The sequence below is a fragment of the Sminthopsis crassicaudata genome, chromosome 6 (genome assembly GCF_048593235.1).
Source record: "Sminthopsis crassicaudata isolate SCR6 chromosome 6, ASM4859323v1, whole genome shotgun sequence".
NCBI classification, from domain to species: Eukaryota; Metazoa; Chordata; class Mammalia; order Dasyuromorphia; family Dasyuridae; genus Sminthopsis; species Sminthopsis crassicaudata.
In genome coordinates, this window is record NC_133622.1 from 166,656,749 (window position 1) to 166,681,250 (window position 24,502).

Below are 24,502 nucleotides of genomic sequence, written 5' to 3' on the forward strand. Positions count from 1 at the left end.
AAAGAATGAATGGCACAAAATGGTTCAAGCAATAATTTGCAAAAGCTTAAATAAGAGATTAATTTCTTTGATTTCTGCTGTTCAACACCATGAGTAGTGGCCATATTTGCAGAATTGTCATATTCTTTTTTTTATTATAACTTTTTATTGACAGTACATATGCATGGGTAGTTTTTTACAACATTATCCCTTGAACTCACTTCTGTTCCAACTTTTCCCTTCCCTCCCTCTACCTCCTCCTCTAGATAGCAGGCAGTTCCATACATGTTAAATGTATTATAGTATATCCTAAATACAATATATGTGTGCAGAACCGAACAGTTCTCTTATTGAAACAGGAAAAATTGGATTCAGAAGGTAAAAATAACCTGGGAAGAAAAACAAAAATGCAAACAGTTTACACTCATTTCCTACTGTTCCTTCTTTGTGTGTAGCTGATTCTGTCCATCATTGATCAATTGGAACTGAATTAGATCTTCTCTTTGTCAAAGATATCCACTTCCATCAGAATACATCCTCATACAGTATCATTGTTGAACTATATAATGATCTCCTGGTTCTGCTCATTTCACTCAGCATCAGTTCATGTAAGTCTCTCCAAGCCTCTCTGTATTCATCCTGTTGGTCATTTCTTATAGAACAATAATATTCCATAACATTCACATACCATAATTTACCCAACCATTCTCCAATTGATGGGCATCCATTCATTTGCCAGTTTCTAGCCACTACAAAAAGGGCTGCCACAAACTTCTTGGCACATACCAGTCCCTTTCCCCTCTTTAGTATTTCTTTGGGATATAAGCCCAGTAGTAGCACTGCTGGATCAAAGGGTATGTACAGTTTGATAACTTTTGGGATGTAATTCCAGATTGCTCTCCAGAATGGTTGGAGAATTGTCATATTCTTGATCATGGCAAAGGTTTCTATGTAGTACATGACTATCCAGGGCTTTATGATTTCAGCAGCATTCTTACCCAGAAATTGGAAGGAACTCTAAAAACAATTCAATTTTGCCATCTTCATTATGGACATATCTAATCATTTCATACATTTGGTCATCATGTAAAATGTTGGAAGTACTATAAAAAAGATTTTCAAAATGTGTTGCTTTTATAATATCTGCCAGAATCTTTTTCTTTGAAGTAACTTCCCAGAAGAATAGTTAGATTTGAATTTTTTGAGATTAGTATGAAATCAATATCTCTTCAATAAGGAATAGTTATATTTAATTGTGGCAAAATATTCCCACAACATTGGGGTAATAACTTGAGATTAATTCTAGCAACTTCAAAAGTGACTCTTGTTTACTGGTAACATATTCTCTTTATTACTATGGAAAGTTTTATTTGGCTAAAACATAATGATGTCCAAAAGATGATGTAATATGTCTATTCATTTTTTCTCTCCCTATCCATTTTTACTGGATATTGATTTTATAATTGCGTTTGGTTTGGTTTGGTTGATTGGTTGGAGTTTTTTGAATTTCAAAATTATTACTAAGTTCTTTCATTTCTCTGAGCAGTAAAGATGCTGAGACCTTTAGGATTTAATTTCTACTAGGATTTATAGTCAATTATAAAGCTGTATATTTTAGTTTGTTTCATTGTCTGAATTCTAAAGCAAAAAACCCCACATTTTTATTATGAATAAACTATCTAAGTTTTCAATACTTATTCATTATTTGATAGAGATTTAGTGTCGACTTAAGAGTCTTTTCTCTTATTGTGGAATGACAGAAAAGTCTATCTTTAAGTCCGAAAATATTCATTTTTCTTCTCTAAACCAGATTAATTCTCAAGTCTGTAACATATGGAATAGCATTGGTCAAGCAACAATATTAAATTAAATTAAAATACAAGATCCATGAGAGGATAAACAGATAAGGGACTTTAGAGAAGATAGTATTACAGAACTGAACTTGTTCAACAAAAAGTCAAGATGGAGAAGGGAGGAGAGTAGAATGAATGCATGAGATAATGGCTTAGGAAAGAATTGAGATGTGGACGACATAAGGAGGTCAAAGAATAGAGTTAGGGGTTGAAGGTTGAAGGGGTTGAGAGGTAGAATAATAACAAGTTGAGATGAGAGAGGGGAATGGCAAATCAAGGTATGACTATATGTAGCTAAGGGGTGGTAGAGGAGTAGACCATAGAAAATGAGTAAATTGAGAAATGAAAGATAAGGGTGTTTGAAAGGAATATCAATAGTATGAGTGTTGGGGAGGGAAATATTGTGAGTCAAGAATTGAATTCATTGAAGAAAAGAGAGTGGATACAGGTTGGAATAAGATCAAAGTGCATGCAGAAGGGTTTGTATTTTCAAAAAGAAAGAACGCTTCTTCATGTACTATAAGAGTAAAGAAGGAGACAGTGAGTGAAGACATCTGAATGATGTGAGGGAAGAATAGGGAGTTCTCTCCAAATGGTTTCAATTTTTTTTCAATGGAATCTGAAGCAAAGTCTTCATCTGGGAGGGTGGAAAGATAGTGTGGGAGGTTTGAGGAGGAATGAAAAGATTAGGGAGATGTAAAAATATTGCCTTGGTGCCATGAGAGCCTATTGAAAATTATATAATTTAAATCTGGAGTGCAACCACTCACCAGTCACTATGCTGTCATGACTTTCTCTTACTCTATTTACTGGCAATTGAATTTAATTAAAAGTGTTGTAGAATAATTCAAAGATGGTGTTTGGGAAGATTAGTAATAAAACAAGAGAACAAATAATGAAAAAGATGGTTTTTTGATTGAGAAAAAATTGTCAAGGTCAGGAAAAGAAGAGAGATGATATACTTTGAGAAGAACTGAAATGTACAGGTTTTAGAAATTGCAGTAATAAACAAGATCATAAGGGAAAAGGCATTTCCTCATTTGGGATTTCTCTGTACCCATGAGATCATAGATTCAGTTCCTATCTCTACCCCATGCCTTCCTCAAAGACAAGTAGGTGGCATAGTAAATAATGTGCTGGACTCAATCAGAAAGAAATCAATTTGAATCTTGTCTCAGATACTATATTATGTGACTCAGAACAAGTTATTTTCATCCCTTTTCAAAAGGGGCTATTGTCAATATGTTTCTCCTCTCTTTCTTGACTAAATCCCTTGAGAAGGTTGGGTATAATTAGTGCATCCATTTCCTTTCCTCTCACTCTCTTTTTTCCTCTCTACAATCCAGTTTCCAAAATCATCATTCAGCTGAAATTGTTCACACCAATGACCACTGATCAAATCTAAAAGTCTTTTTTCAATCCTCACCTAAATAAAAAATCTTTTGTTTGACTTTTTAAAGCTCTTTATAACTTGGTCCCTTCCTATCTTTCCAATCTTCTCACACATTTCTTTCTCTCTCATACTTTACCATGTAGTGACACTGATCCCCTTGCTTTGCCTCAAAGGGCACTCCATCTCCCACGGGCCTGGAATGCTGCCCCTTCTCAGCTCCTTCTTCTGGCTTCTTTAAAGACTCAGCTAAAATTGTGATTTTTGCAAGAAACCTTCCTACTCTCCCTTAGTACTAATGTTCTCCCTCTAAGACTTTCTTCAATTTGTGACTGTGAACTCCTTGAGAACATAGATTATTTTTGCCTTTCTTTGTATGTCCAGTGCTCAGCCAGTATTTGGCACATATAGATACTTAATAATGTGTGTTGACTTGACTTAATCTCTCTGGGTCTCAGTCATAATATGTAAATCGAGTTGGATCAAATGGCTTTTAAGCATCCTTCCCTCTTTAAATCAATGATCCCATCATTCTATTCCAAATGATATTCATGGCACTATTCTAACTCTAGAAGTAACTACAAAAGTGAATGTCCCAATCTCAGTCCCAGTCCCTGCTCTTGATAACCTTCCAATCATAGGGAAAATAAGATACCTACATTCAAAATGGTGGTACAAAGAGTCAAGTAAGGTTTCGTGAATCCAAGGTGGATTAACATGTAAAAGCTTCAGAAGGAAATGGCATTTGATCTGAGCTAGGAAGGATAGGCATGCTTCCAATAGTACAGAGTCAAACATATTTATGCTCTTCATGAACCATTTTGGGGGTTTTCTTTATATTGTGTGTTTTTTTTAATTCCAAGGAAGCTTTTATGTGAGCATGCTAGATACCAATGCATAAGGCAAAATGATTAAATAAAATGAGCTGTACAAAGTGAAATGGTGCCTTAATAATTAATTTATTAAAAGCAAGAAACAAGGAAAACTTTATTACACAGTGGCTAGAAGGAGATGTGCTAAGAAGTTAAATAATTCAAGGACTCTTTTTTATAAATTCCCTCCACAGAAACATAGCAAAAGCCTATAAATAATGTGTCCAAACTAGAATGCCCTACACCTGGCTTGTAAAGACTAAAAGTGGGATATAAGAAAGAGAGTTTATAATCAAATTTTGATTAAGAGAAATAATGCCAAGTAGAACACATCAGAGAAAGATTCCACTCTCCTGAGTTTTGCTTTGCTTTTGTTTTTTCATTAAATAATGAGCATCAAATCTTCTGCACAGGATGATGCTATTTGTAGACACCAATAGAAGATAGATCCTATAAAGAGGTTGGAATGTTCAGTCAGAACTGTGAACAAAGAAAGAAATTGATTATTAGTGATTGCCATTACTTGTGTCTGGAAGATAATATCACATAATGAAGAAATTTCTAATGCAGATTTGCTGCCTATCACTCCTAGTTATCTTTGGGAGAGACTAAGCCATTGGTTTTGACATCAACTCTTTTCTTTAATAGTTATAGAGTAGGAAATAGAAAGAGTTTTCGAATTTCTTATGCAAATGGAAATTAATCTAACATTTTTTAAAAGAGACATCATGGTGTAGTGAACAGGGCATTGACTTGGAATAAGGAAGAGCTGGTTTCAAATCCCCCTTTTGACTTTATCTCTGTGACTCTGAGCAAGTCACTTTATTTCACTGTTACTCAATTCCTTCATCTGTAGAATGAGGGATTTGTTTTGACCCTAAGATCCTTTTCAGTTTTAAATTTATGATGTTATGTTTTCATAGCCATTCAGCATATGTTTAATATAACACCAAGACTATTCAGTTCAAAATTTGTCACCAAAGGGTTGGTGATAGATTATATATTTGGACAGTTGTATTCTCCTTTATACATGTTATTTTTATATTTGCTTATCCATTTTTACAGCAAGTACAGTGTCTGGTATCTCTATGAGTATTATGTGCCAGGCACTGTCCCTGGTGCTAACAAAAATAAAGCACTCTCCACTCTCAAGGAGCTCATATTCTATAGACATTCACTGGAAACAATGGTTATGAATGGAAAACTTTTACTTTAAATAAAATAAAAGAGACCTGCTAACCCCACCCAAATCTCCAAGAGGTTTCTCATGATGAAATTACTTGTCCAGATTGATGGTGAAAACTGGACTTCCAACTTGTCACTATTGTAGAAGAAAGAGCCAGTGCAACTCCATCACACTGCTAAAAGATTCCATTACTGGAGAAGTATAGAATCACATATCCTGGGAAATTGACTAATATACCCCAGCACCATTTCTTTAACTGTATCTTTAATGAAAATTGATTTATTAAAATGAAATTTAATGTTTTAAATTATAGTTTAAGTATAATATAATAGTGAATCCCAAAACTTCATTTAATAACTACATTCTATTAATGTACGACAGATATATTTAATAAAGTATCAATTTAACAATCCCCCAAATGATAATGGGTTAAAATAGGATAGGTAAATAAGCACATACAAGATTTTTTGAAATGTTTTCCTTTGCATATATACATGAAATAAAAATTAGATCTGACACTTGCATAAGAACAAACTACAAATGACTTACCAAGGATCAGGAGAGAGGGGAATTTGGGAAACTCTTCTTAGTTCTTCTGAAAGAAAAATATTTAATTTAAACAGAAATAAAAATGGTTCACAATAAAAAAGAGAAATGTAGACAAAAGAGACCTAAACAATGTATCAAACAACTCAACATTATGTTTACCTCTTTCCTTCTATGTAGCAAAAGTAGGAAGAGTTGACAATTTTGTCAAGTTAATAAAAATTGGTTACCCCAAAATTTATTTGTTTTCTTTTCTTGAAGTCTTTTCACATTCCATCCTCCACTTGGTTGACAAACTGACTTTCCTAGAGTGAACATGCCACTCAATAAACTCTCTACTAATTTTAGGATAAAAATTTACTTTTCAAGTAGAATATTGTTATCTTATGTGTATAATATAAACTGTATAGATTGAAAGATTTTTTCTCCCTTCTCAATGAATTTCCCTTCTAGATGGATTTACCATTAAAAGTTCAACTCCTTAAACATAACTAAATCATATGATCATATGCATGTCAGGAACCTAGAAGTAGTGTACCTTGGCTCAGCCAAAGACTGAAGTTTGTTTTCACTCTTACAAGAGGTTTTTGTCTTTGATTATATCCTAGATATGCTTTCTTTGGTATTTTTATGAGTTTATTCTCTGCAGTATATATTCAAATGATAGCTGCATTGAAATTGCATTAAAAGGAACTCACCTTCTCTTCAGAACGAGTAGAGACTGCTTCAGTGTTCCTATTGATAGAACGTAGTGGGGCATTGTGGGTAGAAAGGACAGGGACTTCTACTGTATAAGGCAAAAATGGTCTCATGGAAATAGGATTATAGGAGTAGTAGAATTCAGGCTGTTGATACAATGATGCAAGATGATTCCATCAGAATTTTAAAGAAGAAAAAAAAAAGAAATAGTTTAGTCACTACAATTCATCATGAACTATTCATTTATGCATTAGTTTTATAGTTTTCAATTTTTTTCCTTACAAAAACATTGGAAGGTAAATTACAAGAGTATTATTTGTCCCATTTTATGTACCCAGAAACTGAGACTTAGAATAATTTGGTGAGGATTCCCAGGCAATACAGATCAATACTCATAATTGATAGGAAAATACTCTTTTCCTATAATGTTTTCCTTAACTTATGTATTATTGTGCTAATATTTTATTTCTAGAATTGCTGATTTCTGTATTGAATGAAAAGAGAAAGAAAATTTCTGTGTGAAACCTAGTAAAGAAGTATTTTTTCCCCTTCAAAATATCTGAGTAAGAAACTAAACATTTTTAATTAGGTTATTGCCTAATAACCATCTTCAACCTGAGAAAATTTAGTTTACTCAGATTTTCTTGAAATCCATAATCTATGATATAGTAAATACCTTGAAGGTCTTTCCTTTCCAATAGAAATAAAAATTGGAAACATTAGAACTAATTTAGAGGACCAATATGGAAGAAGAAACTAGGTAGTACAGTGGAACTGAGTTCAAATCTGAATAGATGCTTCCTATATGTGTGATTCTGGGCTCATCACTAAATGTCTTTCTGCCTTGATTTTAACAACGTAAATGTAAAATGGGGATTATTGTGAAGATAAAATGAGATTATACTTGTAAGGAACTTTGTAAACCTTAAAGCTGTATATAAATCTTAGTTACCACCATCACCACCATCATCATCATTATTACTAATTATGGCAGAAAGAAAATAGTGCTGAACATTGAATTAAGAAATGTATTTCTAATGATTAGAAGTGTAGATCAAGGAGATTTTGAGTCACAGTCAAATGATTATCTGTCTAAATGAAGGGAAAGAGAGCCCAGTTTAATTGCTAAAATAATACAACATGACGATTTGCTCTATTGTTTTGGTTCTGGTGCTGGTGCTGGTGCTGGTAATGTTTGCTTTAGTTTGATTTTGCTTATCTGAAAACTGAAAGATAGAGGGCCTTAGGGAAAAAAAGTTTGTCACATTTAAGAAAAAAATAAATCACTTATTTTCACAGACCCAATAAATAGCCAACCAAAAGGTCAAAAACTTGGAGATGATGAAAGTTGGGACAATGGTGGATATCAAGATAAGAGATCAGTCTTGTGACTGAAGACAAGAAACTTCAACATAAATGAATAGAATCACAAATGAATTATTCAGGACTAAATGATTTTATGTAGGAATTTTTTATGGAGAAGAAAAGAGAAATATATTTGTAAATTTCTTTTCATTGATTTCCATCATCTTAAACAAAAACTTACCAAATAGAGTTCTCTGTGTAGTTGAGATTTTCTTAGCTAAAAAAATAAAATTATATATATATGATATATATATAGTATAAATTCAAAACACTTTCAATAATATTAAAGTTTTAAATTAAATTATTATATCTCACCTCAGTAGGATAATAGAGAGATTCCTGAGTAAAAAAAAAATTAAAAGATCATTTTAGTTTTATGATAATTCACATTTATATATATATATATACATATATATATATATATTTATAGATCATTTTATATTTATGGCTTGAAATAAAGTTAAATGAGTGACTGATTAAGTCTCTAATTCCAAAGGATAGTAGAAGGCTGTGGTAAGTACCTCTGAAGTAAGGGGAAAAATAAAGCACTATTCTTTGGCCATAATAAGTGATTTAACTGAGATAACAGTATTAGGAGACCAAATTAAAAGCCTATTTGTTTGATTGTTTCTATTGCTTTAGGTACTAGTCCTAAAATACTGTTAATACTTGATGGTTATGGATATGAACTAAATCTCTCAAATCTCATCTTTTTGTGTTATTCTTGTAGAATATAGTATTCTCAGCTACTACCAAAAAAAAGAAAGATTATTGTACCACATTCTCTTTCATTCAATTGCTTCAAATCTTAAAAGAAATTTTACCAGATAGCGGAAGTAAAGATCTCTGTCCTCTTGAAGTCTTCTCTGGTAAAAATAAATGCATAAATATGTAAATGAATGAATAATATGAATGAATATATAAATAAATGAAACATATATAGGAGATGTGACTATAAGGGCATATATATCCAAAGCTCTATCTACTTCAGAACAATAAAGAGATCAATTAGCATTCTGAGGGAAATGAATCATTTATCAAAACCCCAGGAAACACTCTAATATGAGGAAATATGATCACAAACAATATCCACAGACCCACATGTTTTCATGTAAAGGTAGGAAAATGAACCTTGTTCAAAAGAACATATCAGTATCCCTTTTTAGTCCCCAATGACCTGTGTTTCAAGTCTTAAATGAAATGTTACCAGATAATATTGGTACTGTTCATTGACATCTTCAATCTTTCTCTGGAAAAAAAATAAATTAATTTAAACATAAAGTAAAAAATAAAGGATATCTTGAAAAAGATTGAAATTCTTAAAACTAAGCTAATATATTATTATTCTTTGGGAAATGATAGACTTATGAGGAAAAGAAAAAAATTTAATTTTGATACATATCCAACCTAATATTGATTGACCAGTATTGTCAAGTAAGTTGGAATATTAAAGTACTTTTTCATATTTCTTTATCTATAGATTCTTTATTGCCAACAAATGCATTTAATCCCACCATTATCTTATATTTCTCCTTCCTTTCTCAAACTCCTAAAATGAATCTCTATTTTGTGCTTTTACTTCTTCTCCTTACACTCTCTTTTAAAAATGTTTAAAATATTTATTTACATTCTAAAATAATAGTATTAAAATTTCACATTGAGATACCAATGTAAGCAGTGGTATACAAAAGTGCAAAAGAAGCTAGTGATTAATAAAGCATTCTAAGTTTTCCTCATTCTGCCATCTGATCCTACATTTCAACAGAAACTGCTATCTCCAACTTATAAATGATTTCTTATTTGCTAATCTAAGGCTCTTTCTTCAATCTTCATCCTTTTGTTAGTCTCAGCAATATTTAACACTATTGACCACTCTCTCCTCCTGGACACTCTCCTCTATAGATTTCAATAATACCAATATCTTGGTTTTCCTCCTACTTGTCCAATTGTCCTTTATCAATTTTCTTTGGTGTGCCATTAGCCATATTATGTCTCTAAAGATTTTTCCTAAGTCCTTTCTTTTTTTACTCCATCCCATTTGGTGATCTTATAAGCTCATATCTCTGCAATTACCATGTATAGCAGAGCTATATATCTAGCACCAGGCTGTCTCCCAAGCTCCAAGCTCCAACTCAACATAACATAATGGACAGAACAGTGGATTTGGAATCAGGAAAGCCTGAATCCAAAACCCACTATTAGGTTTTTTTGTTTGTTTGTTTGTTTTTTACCACAAGCAAGTCCCTTAACTACACATTTCCTTAATTTCCTTTTCTATTAAATGAAAGGAAAATACTCAAGTAGCTCTAAGGTTTCTTCTATAATCTTGTAATCACAAACTGTGACATTTTAAATTGCATGTTCCATAGGTACCTCAAACTCAACATATCTAAAACAGACTTTATTATCTTTCTACCCAAACTCACCTTTCCTCTCAAAATTTTATATAACTGTAAGGGGCACTGCCATTCTTCCCATCAACCAAGATATCTAAGTAAAATAGGTGATTCATGAAGTCCATTTAATGATATTTACTGATACACTGACCACAGTAATAGAATCAAGTTAGCTTACCTCATTAGAGACAGAAGAATCCTCCTATAATGAAAAAAAAGAGTCCATATTACTTTTAAGATGGACTCACAATTTTTTAAGTCTAAAAGGGAATATAATGATTACCTAATAGTATGTTTGATACTGAATTGCAGATATTTTTCTTTCATTTGTTTTTACAAGGCAATTTGGGTTAAGTGACTTGCCCAGGGTCACACAGATAATAAGTGTCAAGTATCTGAGATGTGATTTGAACTCAGGTCCTTTTGACTCCAAACTGCAAATTTTTTTTTTCCTAAAAAATGTAGAGCATAATAATATACTTATTTATCTAATAATATACATGCTCTCCACAATTATAGTGGAGAGTAAGGTCAAGAGTTTGACAAATAGATAAGTAGACTACAGAGAGATGGTATAGACTATTAGAGGAAAAATAGTGCAGAGTAAAGTATCATAACATTGAAATTAGAAGATCTGGGTTCAAATTCTGCCACTTATAACTCAAATGTTCTTTATCCTCTAAGTGATCTCAGACTCCTATTCATCTCTATATCTTTGATCTTATAACAATGCAAGAAAAAATTAAAAAAATATTCCATGCAGTGATGTTGTATAGGGTACAGGAAGGAATGGGATTAAGTGGATGGGTTAGCTCTGGCCAGAAAAGAAAGGTATTTATTCAGATATCAAGGAGAACCAACAATGGATGAGTTAGGGAAGAGAAGTATTAAAAAGAAGTAGTAAATACTTCATCAGATCACCTTGATCTTAATAAAATGGAAGTGCAGTCAATCTAGCCAAGAGGCAAGGAAATGAATAGAGTTGAACATTTGGGGTGGACAAAGGAGATATTTGGAAATATTCACTCTTTCAATTTGCCCTGAAATATGCCCAAGCGTGACATTGTCAAGCAACAGTAAGATTTGCATCATTAATCTACAAAAGAAAAATGTCATAGAGCTTCATGATTTTTCCCAGTAATGATTGGGAACAAATGCAAAGAAAATTGATAAGGAAATAATACAGGATAGGAAATTATTGGGGAAAATTGAAAAGGAAGAGAAATTCTGTGGCAGGAGTGAGTCTCTCATGAAAATATCTGAGGTTTGGTCAAATATGGCGACAGGAGGATCAGGCATGATAGATTGAAATAAAAAGGGTTTGAGAACGAATAACAAGTTTATAAGGAGAGTAAGAAGGAAGGAAAGGAGGACAGGTGATTATGGTACAAGAATAGAGAGATTTCAAAGATTAATATTTTGTAGTATAACAACATCAATAATTAAATGAAGTAGAAACAGTGTTGAGGAGGTCAAGAAACAATGACATATGACTATTAGAAAGTTCATGGATATAGACACTAAATACCATTGGAGATTATGTACTGGAAAGAAATCTGATTCAGGGGTTGAAATAATGAAGGAAGAAAGAAGACTATCCTGAATGTGGGGAGACAGCACTGATAAGAATGGGAAGAAGGTATAGTAAAATAATATTCTGATTATATGGAATTGTCGAGTGATTGCAGTGGATAGATGGTTTGGAAGACATCATGGAGAATAAAGAGTTGGCAAATCTATTCCACCATGTACCAAAAGCACGTTTCTCATTCCCCCAAGAGAACTTAAAGGAATGGTAGAAAGAAACATTTCTTTTGGATAGGTTAACTGAGCATATGGTATCCCAAAGGGATATCTAGATTTTAGTGCTAAAAAGAACAAAGAAATTTTAAATAAAAAATAAAGGATGGAGAGAAGTCTACTCATAACAGAGCAGATATTCTAAGTGCACAGTGGAAGAGAAGGTAGAGAAATGAATTGGAATAATTTGGGCCTGGGTAATAGGAAGACTGAAGGAGATGGAGATAAAAGTTCTAGAGGTGATAATAGGGGATGGAAATAGTTTTGTTCTTCTTCTTGTTGTTGCTGCTACTGTTTTCCCTAGTGAGATGTTCAAGATAACAGGATTTGAGGAATAATTGTATTGGGAAGTAAGTTGGATCTACAATGGGAAAAAAATCATAAGATCATAGATTTAGGGTAGGAAGAAGAAAATGGTCAGTTCCAAGATTCAAATTCAAGTTGTCGTCCCAAATGGTCATAGAGTTAAGCTTCTGATGGGTACAACTTCAAATAGAGAGAAAGAGAGCCTCCAAATTAGCATATAATGTGACGCCTTACCTCATTGAAGTTGTACTCAACCTGCCTGCGAACACGTTCCTGTTGAAGACAAATTTTATTGTATTAAAAATGAGACCATTTGGTAGCCTGTTAGATTACCCTGAGTAATCAGGCCTGAGCCTGATGTAGGAGGAAACGAAATAATAGTTATAAAGTGCTTTACAAAACCTAAAAGCACTATGGAAAAGCTCACTACAATTTTCTCTCAGGGTCTTGAAGGGCAAATCCTGGAAGTGAGACCTGCTTCCATTAATTTTATTCATACCTAATCATGTGGCCAACAAAAACAACAACTTCTATCCCTCGCTACCAAATGGATCCTACCCATTCCTTGCAAACAAGAACCAGAAGCTTTCAGCCCAATACAAACTGGATTGCCTGTTTGTCTTCCTGAGTCATAGAGATAATTGCATCAACAAAAATCACCTTCCAAAAGAGATTCTTTGGTATCCATTATTATCAGAAATAATTACTTAATTGGAAAAACAGAATAAATATTTTGAAAGAGGGAGGACTTTTTTCCCAAATAACGTTCTTTCATTTCAGTTGTAAAAATATTTTGGCAATATAATGAAGTAAAATTATGATATTTCAAGTTCACTTAAGATCTCTGCAAAAGTTTTTCTATTCAAAATGAAGTGTTTTACAAATACTATAGATTAAATCAATAGAGAATATCAAAATCTTTTCATGTACTGAAATTCTCTTACTTCAGTAGATGGAGTGATAGATTCCTTTGGAAAAGAAAAAAAGAATCAATTTTAATTTATGACACTCACAAATATATTATAGCTATTGGCTTAGTTTTCATGGCCAAATAAAAACAGAATGTGAAGATAATTCATTGCTTCAATCCTGATATTCTAGATAACTGAAAGCACAGTGATTATTTGCTACTAGTAGGCTATTTGCCTAAAGTTATTTGCTCCCCCCAATATTATTAATTCTTAATTATCTCCAAATAAATTGCTCATATTATATTTTATCTCCAGGAAATTTAAAAATATCAGGCAAATTGCCCTGAATTACCAAACATATAAAGGGAGTCAACAAAATGCAACAACAAACCCCTAAAAGTGGCTAATGGGACTTGGCAGCAGTCCTGGACTGCTTAATTGTATGACAAAAGGAAGATAATAGAAGGACATTTTGCTGGTTCATTCTGTGGATTCATTAAATGAACAAGTCTCACCTCTCTTAATAAAGTCTTCACATCCTGTCAAGAACAGAGAATTAATAAAAGACTAAATATGATGCAACAGATAATATTGCACATACCCCTACCCCATTTGGTACCTTTCAATGGTAAGTACCTTTTAAAAGATTTCCTGTTCAATTCCAATAACACATGTTTGGCTGGCAGGAAATGAAAGAGTAACCAGAAAGTATAATCATGATACTGTATTGTAAAAATTTAATGCAATGTCTCAGTAGCCTTTTAGGACAACTAAGTATTGCATCAGTGGATAGAGTGGTATACTGGGAATCAGAAAGACCTAAATTCAAATCTGATTTCAGACACTTATTAACTGTGTCACTCTGGGCAAATCACTTATCCTTGTTTGCCTCCATTTCCTCATCTGTAAAATGAATTAGAGAAGAAAATGGCAAACCATTCCAGTGTTTTTGCAAAGAAAACCCCAAAATGGATCACACAAAATCAGATATGAATGAACATGATTTTGCAAAAATGCAGTTTTTTGCCAGCAAGCCATTGTTTTTGCCTATTTCCTTCCTGCATATAAATAAGTATACTGCAGATATAGTTAATGCTATCAAGCTACTTTAGAACTCACAGAACATAAATCAATATTAACTATATTTGAATACATAAATGATTTTTATATTGAGGACTCTAAAATTTTTAATGCAGTTTTGAGCTTTAAAAGCTTAAGCTTTAAGAATGAGATTTAAAGAATTCCAGAGTGAAACAACAAAATACTTTGATTTTATTGTCTGTTAGACATTTTTAAAACTGAAGTTTTGAAAGCTCAAAAGTGCACTAAAACTTTTGGGAAACATTCTTTAGATAAAGAAAAGTAAGCACTGGCAAAGTCTCATTTCCAAATAAAAATGGTTTTCCCTGTAATAGGAGTGTTTTCATTAAGTTTAAAGATAATTTTTACCTCTCTGGATTTGTCCAGGTCATATTTTTCCACAGGTCGTACAACTTTGTTCACCTGGTTCACAGATTCCTTAGGAAAGACAAAATTCAGATTTAGTGCTCTACTCTAGCCTAGGAAACCTGACCATAAAGTGGCAGGAATCGGCATGAAAGCCAGATGCATTTACAAAGACCTATGTCCCTTTACCTGGTTTATTCTGAAAGGAGTAACTCAGCAAAGGATTTAGAAATATGAGGGCCTCGATTTTCTATTAGAGATTCCATTTCACTAGAGGCTTGTCTGAAGCTACTCAGTATTGACAAGACATGTACTTGTATCTGGCTAGTACAGAGAGCTGGAACACCAAGGTGAAGAAACTATGTCCTCAAAAACAAATCTCTTTACTCTCTTAAATGGCTAAAGATTGCACCCATATTCTCATCCAATCATTGCTGGAGATATTTTCTCTGGTCAAGTAAGCATTAATGAATCATGAAAGATTATATGTGGTATATATATATATATATATATATATATATATATATATCTGTGTGTGTGTGTGTGTGTGTTTGAACATGGAGCTTGAATCTACATGACTAATGTGAAAAAAGAGAGGAATTATTTCATAATTTGGAGCAGCATTTTTTCCTTTTTGATCTGATTTTTCTTGTACAGCATGTTAATTGTGAAAATATGCTAGAAAAATTGCATTTGTTTAACATATTAGATTACTTGCCATCTAATGGAAGGGGTGGAGGAAGAGAAGAAGAAAAAAATTGGGACACAAGGTTTTGCAAGGGTGAATGTTGAAAACTATGAATATATTTTGAAAATAAAAAGTTTTTTAAAAAAGAAAGAAAATTTGAAGAGATTTTTGTTGAATTCAAACAAATTTATATTAAATTTATCTATCCCCTCATATTTGGTAGATTTTTTTTCTACTTTCATTTTTCTCTGGTTGTGTAGACTTGGCCTTTGTTGCTATAAAATAGTAGAAAAGGATTGAATAGAATAGCATCATGTCAGGCTGGGATCCAAATGTCTTACCTCACTTGATGAAACCTGCAAAGAATAAGAAGGAGTAGATTACTTTTTATTTTTTCTTTCATTTTGAAATTGTGTCATCAGTTGTATTTCCAGAACCATTTCCTTTGACAGAAAAATATGGAGATCTCTAATGCAAAAATAAATTTGTCAAATGATTGAAAATCACAGCATTTGCAGACTTGAACAGGATGCTTAGCTCTGGAGACCAACTGAGAATATGCCCGCCTCCCTGCTTTGCAGAGGTGGGGACTATGTTTGGATTATAGCAACAGATTCTGTCAATATGTTAGTTGATTTTTATTGAATCGCCTTTTTTTCCTGCTTTTATTATTCTTTGTCACCAGGAGGGTTCACTGGTTTGGGGAAAGGAGAAAATTAGGGGGTGCAAATGAAGGTGTTGCTAAAACAAAAAGTATTCATAATTATTTTTAGTTAAGAAAAGTAATCATAACATAAATGAAATATTACTCTATGGAAACATAAAGGAAGCTGAGAATGAAAAGAGTACCATATAAAAAGAATGCCACCTTACAAAATTATAGCTTTGTGTTTAACACTGGCCCACCTACAAAATCTTTTAGATATCCTATCTCATTTGGTCTACATGTCACCCAGACCAAACCTCAATCCCTGGATGTCCTATCTTTTCTGAGGTCTTCTCAAGTTATCTTAGGAGTACAACTGCTTTACCCCTTTATTTTTGCTGTTCTACATTCATCTCATGGTAATTTCTATCTTTTTATGCAGGAAATTTGGATCATCTGGCAAGTTCTAACTTACTCTGCCATCTTTCTAAAATGCCACTGTATTTAGTGTTGCTATGTGACTTCAACTTCACTGGGACCATTATTAGCTTCTCCTTTACTGACAGAAAAAAAGTAGAAAATGGACTTTATTATCTAGACACGTGATCCAAAAAGGTCTCCAAATAATCCTCCACACATAGATGTAGACAATTGAAGTCATTTTAAGTTTGGAGACCTGATCCTGTATCTACCTTCCTTCCTCTTCCCCCTCCAAAAGCAGGTGAGCAGGGTAACATAAAACAAAAGAAGGGAAAAAATAGATTTCATCCTGCCCCATACTGTGGAACTGATTGTCACCCAGGATAACTCACCTCACTTGATGGAATGGGGTCTTCATTCTATAAGAGATAAAAGGTGGATGTGAGTTCAAACCTTGATAGTGGGAAGTGAGTCACCTAATTAAAAAGTCTTTATATTACAGTACAGTGGACGGAATGACAATCCTGGAATCAGAAGTCTAATTTTCATCATTTCAAATCTGGCCCTAGACACTTACTAGCTATGTGACTCTGGATAAGTCAATTAAACCTTTTTGCCTTAGTTTTCTCATCCGTAAAATGAGTGGGAGAAGGAGTTGGCAAATCACTCCAATATCTTAAAGAAAAATCCCTATTAAATCATAAAAATCTGGACATGACTGAACAACACTTCTCCATTTCAGAGTAAATTCTGCCAAGTCATTTTCACGTCTACATACTTAAGGTTTAAAAATACCTCAACGCAATCTAATTGAAAGACTTAACAGTTATCATAAGAATATAATTCTTAAGAAGAAAATATATAGATGATCCCCTTAAAGTATAAACCACTGAGCCAAGACTTTTATAATGTATTCTTATCATCACCAGTGTCTAAAAAACAAGATTGTAAGTTGCCATGAAACCCTGAGAACTATGTCCTATAGATTTTTCTTTGTGAGCTATCCATTTTCTCTCCATTATTTTATCAAAAATTATCAAAGTTTTACACTGACTCCTACTCTAAACTTTGAAGAGATCCTTTTACTCCAACAGTGCATTCTTAATACATCATCTCTTCAGTTCTACCAATCATAACCAATTTCTGTATTAATGGAACAAAATAATTACCAAACGGTTTTCCAGTTCTTGATTTTTAATATGTCTCTATAAAAGTTAAAAAGAAAAAGTCAGAAATTGTATGTATAGATAGATATACATATGTATACACACATATATTCAAATAAGCATATATATTTACTTATTTATCATTCACAGATCAATTTTCTCCAAGAATATATTAAACATCATCCAATGCATTAGGCACTGTGTTAGGCAGTGAGAATGCAAATTCAAAAAATAAAATAATTATTACTCTCTAGAAGTTAACATTCTAATGAGAAAACACAATAAGTAAATATTGGATAGTTGGATGAGTGGACGGAGGGATAGATGGATGAATGAGTAGACATAGGGATAGAGAAAGAGAAAGAGACAGACAGATAGACAAATAGGTGGGCAGATATGGACATAGAGAACAAATACAGAGAAAATAAATAAATACCAAGTAATTAGAGAGATAAAGCATTAGCAATTGGGGAAGGTCAGGAAAGATTTTATTTGGACCATAGTATTCAAGCTGCATATTGAAAGAAGAGAAGTATTATGAGACAAGGTGAGCAATGAGTGCATTTCAAGAATGGAGAAGACAGTTCGGAGGCACAGAGAAAGAAAATTTAGTTCTTTATGTAAATAAGAAAAAGAAAACCATTTTGACTGAGTTGCCAAGTGTGAAAGAATATTCACAATAAAGCTAAAAATATAAATTGGAACCAGGTTGGAAGGATTTTTTAAAAAAACTAAACAGAAGAAAACTATATTTTAATCCTAGGGAATAATCAAGATCCACAAGAATTTAATGAGTAGTAAAATAAAAGTATAGCTAGGTGGTATAGTGGATAGAATGCCAGACCTGGTCAGAAGAATCTGTTTTCAAATCAAGACACAGACACTTACTAGCTATATGACCCTGGACAAGTCACTTAATGCTGTTTTCCTCAGTTTGGCTCCCCTATAAAATAAGCTGGAGAAGGAAATAGCAAACCACTCCATTATCTTTGCCAAGAAAACCCCAAATGGGATCATGTAGAATCTGACATGAATGGAATGACTCGACAATAGCAGTAGATTAACATGGTCAGATCTGAGTTTAATGAAAATTACTTTGGCAACTGGCCTTGAATGGGGAAAGACTTGAGGCAGGGAAATCAATTAGGAGAAGGGGTAATGAGACCTAGATTAATGGAATGGTTTTATGAGCTGGGAGAAAGAGTCAGTTATAATTTGTCATATATATCAAGAACAAGTGATCTCATTGGTATGGAAAGTTGCTCTACTGCTGCATATTGCAACCCATCTCTGTATTAGTATAAGTCTCACAGAGTTGCAGAAAGTTCTTAGGGATTCAGTGACTCATTTATGTTCACACAAAGACTTCGAGGCATTATTTGCCAGATCTTCCTGGCTTTAATAGAATGGCTCCAGAATACTTTTATCAATGCTTTATAAACATATTACATTTATAAATGTTTATATGTAATATTACATTAGTCTTTCCCACAAAGATTAAGGATATAATTAATGCATCTTCAAATAGAAACAGAATTTTGAGATATGGGCAATTGGACTCTTTTTGAAACATTAATTGCAATAGACTGAGTGAAATACAGAAAGAACTAAGAGAAGTTATTTCCTGAAATAATTAATCTAATTCTTTTCTTGTAAAGAGATATGAAGAGAATCCTTGAGAAGAGACAAAAATTGTATTTGAGAACATTAAATGTTGAAACAGTTTCCATAATTGTGAAGTCAGAAGTTCTAGTGATTGTTTATAAGTATGATGTTTCTCACAACTAAGTTCATGAATAATCATTTATGTGTTTATGTTATTGTTTGGTACTCTGCTAATAAATTTTATTGCCATTGTCATTGATGTTTATTTAAGCCTAGGGGGACTAGGGGATGTATATGTAGAAAGAGATAAGCAAAAACTTATGAGAAAATGGGTTTGTCCAGCTTGTTTTCAAAAGATATATTCAATAAATTGAAATAGAGGTTGGAAGCTAATTTTTATAAATAAGAAAGATGTTGCAATTTTAGTAATTAATGTAGAAAGATCAGAATATACCCTTTGATTATCTTAGAATTCATAATGAGATAAATGAATAAAGAAAATGAGCAGGAAGAAAAAGGTAAATAAATTACATAGGTTTCATATGGAAGAAATGAACACCAAAAGTCTGCAACACACATACGCACACATGTACACACATGCACACTATACATACACACACACCTGCAATCTATACAGATAAACAAAAGTTTTGCTATTAAATGCATTTAAGTGAAAGATACTTACATTAAGTAAGTTGAGAGCATCCTAGGGGAAAATAAAAGATTCATTATTAGTTTTATTAATAATTTTTTTAAAAAATGAAAAAGTTTGAATATTTTCTACTTCTTAAATATAATGAATAAATAGGACAATTACTTTAAAAATTCCAGTAAAAAATAAACAACAATAATTCTGTTAGTTTAGTGTGAATTACCCAAAATGAGGAAGAAACATTCTGGGAGAAAGAGGCTGAATTAGCCATCTATTTTTCCTGTCTTCTATTTCATCTTTTAAATTTACCAAGTTACAAGGAAGTGTATGGAAGCTATTTAACTACTACTGACTTTCCATGAAAACACTTTTGATAAAACATCTAAGTAACAGAAGGGGCAAATGAGTCTGCCTTTGTGTGTGTGTGTGTGTGTGTGTGTGTGTGTGTGTGTACGTCATATTGCCAAAATTATTGGAAGAATCATCTCAAACTGAAGAATGCTGAAAGCCCAGTGATGTTCCAGGTGTGTTCTTGGAATCTGAGGAACTTTAGGAATTTTTCTCTCCCTCTTTATCTCATTATCCCTCTCTATGTGTCTATCATTGTCATTCGTTTTCTATCTTATTCTTCTGTTCTTGAGAGGCAATTAGTTGGCACAGTGGATAAAGCACTGACTTGGAAACAAGAGAACATAAGTTGAAATTCATTTATAGACACTTACAAGCTGTCTGACTCTGGGCAAGACATTTAACCTCTGTCTGACTAATTTCTCCCTCTGTAGGATGATGATAAAAATAATACTATTCTCCTAGAACTCTTTTAAGAATAAAATGAAATAAAATTTTCAAAGCCAAAAAACCTACATAATCTATATTATACCCTACTACATAAATTTATGATATACAATAGTATGTAATAGTTTACTAAGAAATTATTACTCCAAACAGGAGCCAAATGTTCACACCTCTATCACTAAGGCTTAAAGCAATGATAATAATAACTAGCATTATCATTGTACCCTCTAAATTGGAGCACTTGAATTGTAATTAACAATAACCAAAAAAGAAGCCATCTGCCTGCTTCCTATCTAAATGCCTCAGTTGTAAATGGAAGCCAAAAAAACGATTTGTGCTTCTAAGTTCCAAAGTCCTATTGTTTGGTTTCTTACACAGATACTGCAATGGTTTCCCTTTCCTGGTAAGAATAAAAGCCTTTCTAAATACTTCATTGTACTTACTGGCCTGGCCAGTGCAAGAGCCACAAGGCAGGAGAAAATGAGCAGCTTCATGGTGGCTGTGACCTGAGAAAGGAAAAATGAGAAATCAGAGATTGTGTTGTAGCTATTGACTTCATATTCATTCTTCCTAAACAGTGTATTCTAATGAGGTGTTTTAAAGAAGCAATTTTTATATACATTTTGGACTTAGGCAATTTATATAAATATTCATAATTCTACTGCCTCGGTCTATTCAATTCAACAAAAAATGGTAAGTATTTCTACTAAATTGAAGAGGGAACCTATTTCTTATGGGCTTCAGTTTTTTGTTTGTAAAATGAGGAGAGGGAGAAGATGGATTGGATAAACTCAAAGGTTCCTTCTAGCTCTAAATCTATAATCTTATGATTTGCTAAATATTTGGGGAGATTCTGTAAGGCTCCTGTAGGAAATAGCAACTAAGCTATACTTTGAAGGAATTGAGAGGGTGGGTAAGTAATAGAGAAGCTCCTTCTCTTGGTTGGCTAACATTCTTTAGAACACATCCATACCAGCTTTCCTTTGCACTTCTAGAAAGAAATATGGAGTCTATCTTTGTTAGTCTAACTTGTAGGAAAACTGAGAACTTTCCCTCTCTAGTTAAGACTCCTATTAAGATTATACTTTCCTTGAAATAGGAATCTTATCTCTTCAATAAAAGCTAAAAATAGGGAGGGAAAGGGAGAAGCAGCAGGTACTCCCATAGGGAGCATCTGGAATCTTTGCCTAAGCCTGGATCTCAACTTAAAGGTGGTTTCCAGTCTTGTAAGTAGACTGAATCATTGGGAGATAGTTGCCCCAAAAATGATGATCTCCACAACAACATCTGAGAAATAGTAAAGATATACTCATTAGTAATGTGACTCCAGGCAAGTCAAATTTTGTCTCTGCCTTCACAATATCCCTAATATATATTCCTTTCACCCTACTTGGATACACCCAACTCTAGTTGAAGCTCTCACCACCTCTCCTCTACACTCCTGTCATAGATTCCTAATTAGTCTCCATGCTCCCAAAATTTCCCTATTCTATCTCCTACTCAGTGGGAAAGTTTCATTTTCTCTAAGCAAAGTTCTGCCTATATCATATTACTCATATTTATTGTAATTCAATACATTCTAGTTGCTATTACTTCCAGGCTCAAATAGAGTCTTCTGAATGGCACTTATAATACTATAATAATAAAATTATTCTAATAATGATTTTAACAACTCATTCCTTCCTACCTTATCACTCTTTTCACATTTTGCTCCACTTTACACATTATACAATCCAATGATAATGGCAAATCTGCAGTTCCTTGGGCACTACATTCTATCCCTTATCACTGTGGTTTTAAACTTACTATTCCCATATCTGGGATGCTCTTCCACTTCATCTCTCCCTTCCAGATTCCCTGACTTCCTTCATATTTCTGTTTAAATCCTATTTTCTGCAAAGTGGCTTTTCTCCTGCTATTAATAATCTTCCCTCTGAAAATAATTGATTATGTGTTGAAAACGCCATCAGAATATAAGATCCTTGAAGTCAAGAGATGTTTTTACTTTTTAATTTCCATTGTTTTTAGCATAATGCCTGGAACATAGTAAGCATTTAATAAGTGCTTTTTGACTGATTGAACCTAGATTAAATATATACATTGCTCTGTATATATACCTTTCAAAAGTTATAATTTTAAAATACAAAAAGTCATTTTAAAAATAGAAGGGAGCATATGATGCATTGTTCATAAGATGTATTCATAGGATTTCAGATTGTTTTTATCCTTTAGGAGATCATAAATTTTGAGGCAGAAGGATGCTAGTCTAAGGATTATAATGAGAATAATAAGAATAAGAATACCTAGAATTTACATAGCACTTTAAGGTTTGCAAAGTGTTTCATTAATATGATTTCATTTTACCCTCATGATAGCCCTGGGAGGGAAATATATTTTGCAGATGGGGAAACTGAGGCAGAAAAGTTAAGTGCCCTGCTCAGGGTCAACAGCTAGTTAGGCCCTACGACCAATTTTTTAAATTCAGGTCTTACTGACTCTTAGTATCCCACACTTTCTGCTGTACCACCTGGCTGCCTAATATAATCCATCATTTTATAGTTCTGAGGAAGAAAGGAAAGGGAGGGAAAATAATTTGGCAAACAAAATATTCTGACTCTAGAGATAGCACTCTACTAATCAAGCCACAAGAACCTTATTTTCCAATCACTCACTCAGTTTGTCGTTCTTTGTTGAACTGAATGTTTAAATTCTGTAAGTCATTATTAAAGTAATCAAACTGTCAATGTTAGGAGCAGAAGCTATTCTCATGAAGCTCCATTAGGTGGTTCCTGCTCATTCCTAAGCCAATTGTGTTTACCTTGTGGCTATCATGATCTAACCTATACTCTCCAAGGACATAATTTGAACTTAAAAATAAAAATTTTTAACTTTACAAGAATCGAGAAATAGCTTTTGCTTTCTCTTGACAAAAAGAGAGAGTATATATAAGTATATATACATATGTATATATATATGTATATATATATATAAGTATATATAAAACATATTGCAAGCCTTTAAAAGCTATATGAATACCAGCTATTATTATTACCACTGCTGGTTATTATTAATACAACTTACTTAATTTGTAGTAACCTATCCATATAACTTCTAAAAAGAAAGTTATTATTCACAAGCCCATATTGATTTTTTGCCTAAAAGCTTAAAGCTATACAGATGTTAACAAAATAAAATTTGATCTAAACATTGGGAGGGAAAGCTTAAATTCTTAAATTCGCTAAAATTACATTTGTAAGAAGAAAATATTAATATAATTTGCTCATTTTCATTCAAAAACTATGAATACTTCTTAACCCAGGAACAAAAAAAAAGATTAGGCAAGAAGAAAGAATTAGAAAATATGCATATATATTACCTTGAGTCAAACGGAGTTTGCTGGATAGAAGTGATATTGTCCACTTCTGCTTCCCAGCTATTTAAACTCTGTAATTGATGATATGCTAATTTTGTGGGTTTGAAGTTGGACCTACAGAATTTGAATTCTCAGAACTCTGTGATCAAAAATTACTCTTCTTTCCAATTTCTGTCCCTAGAATTTCTGAGGAATATTTCTAAACAAAAGGGTGATTCATGTAATGCCTTTAAATTTTTCAGGAAATGGGGTCAAATTCAAAATTTAAATTCAAATTCTTAGCCCTGGAACATAGATACAGAGATGAAATAGATATATGAGGTCATTTAGTTCAATACCCTCATTTTACCAATACCTATATGGTACATGAGGAGTGACTAACTAGGATTTGGACCCAGCTACCTTCAT

The 24,502-nt window shown here is 32.9% G+C and overlaps 1 protein-coding gene across 1 annotated transcript; it reads right to left on the bottom strand.

Moving 5' to 3' along the window:
- Window positions 1-6,509: 6,509 nt before the first annotated feature.
- On the bottom strand, window positions 6,510-24,133 carry LOC141547309 (alpha-S1-casein-like). The gene is made up of 15 exons (XM_074275769.1): window positions 24,098-24,133; window positions 21,165-21,227; window positions 19,960-19,980; window positions 17,673-17,708; window positions 16,896-16,922; window positions 15,779-15,793; window positions 14,753-14,821; window positions 13,819-13,842; window positions 12,627-12,665; window positions 10,465-10,488; window positions 9,098-9,139; window positions 8,715-8,756; window positions 8,206-8,229; window positions 8,072-8,107; window positions 6,510-6,671 (listed from the first exon to the last, which is right to left on the bottom strand). The coding sequence occupies exons 2-15, from the start codon at window positions 21,213-21,215 to the stop codon at window positions 6,510-6,512; spliced, it is 612 nt and encodes a 203-aa protein (XP_074131870.1). The 5' UTR covers window positions 21,216-21,227; window positions 24,098-24,133.
- Window positions 24,134-24,502: the final 369 nt, after the last annotated feature.

Excerpts from the sequence above, each read along its gene's own strand:
- LOC141547309 (XM_074275769.1), bottom strand. The coding sequence starts at position 21,215 with ATGAAGCTGCTCATTTTCTCCTGCCTTGTGGCTCTTGCACTGGCCAGG. Across the intron at positions 19,981-21,164 it reads CTCTTGCACTGGCCAGGCCA|GATGCTCTCAACTTACTTAA; the intron begins GTAAGTACAATG and ends ATTTTCCCCTAG. Across the intron at positions 12,666-13,818 it reads TGAAGACTTTATTAAGAGAG|GAACGTGTTCGCAGGCAGGT; the intron begins GTGAGACTTGTT and ends TGTCTTCAACAG.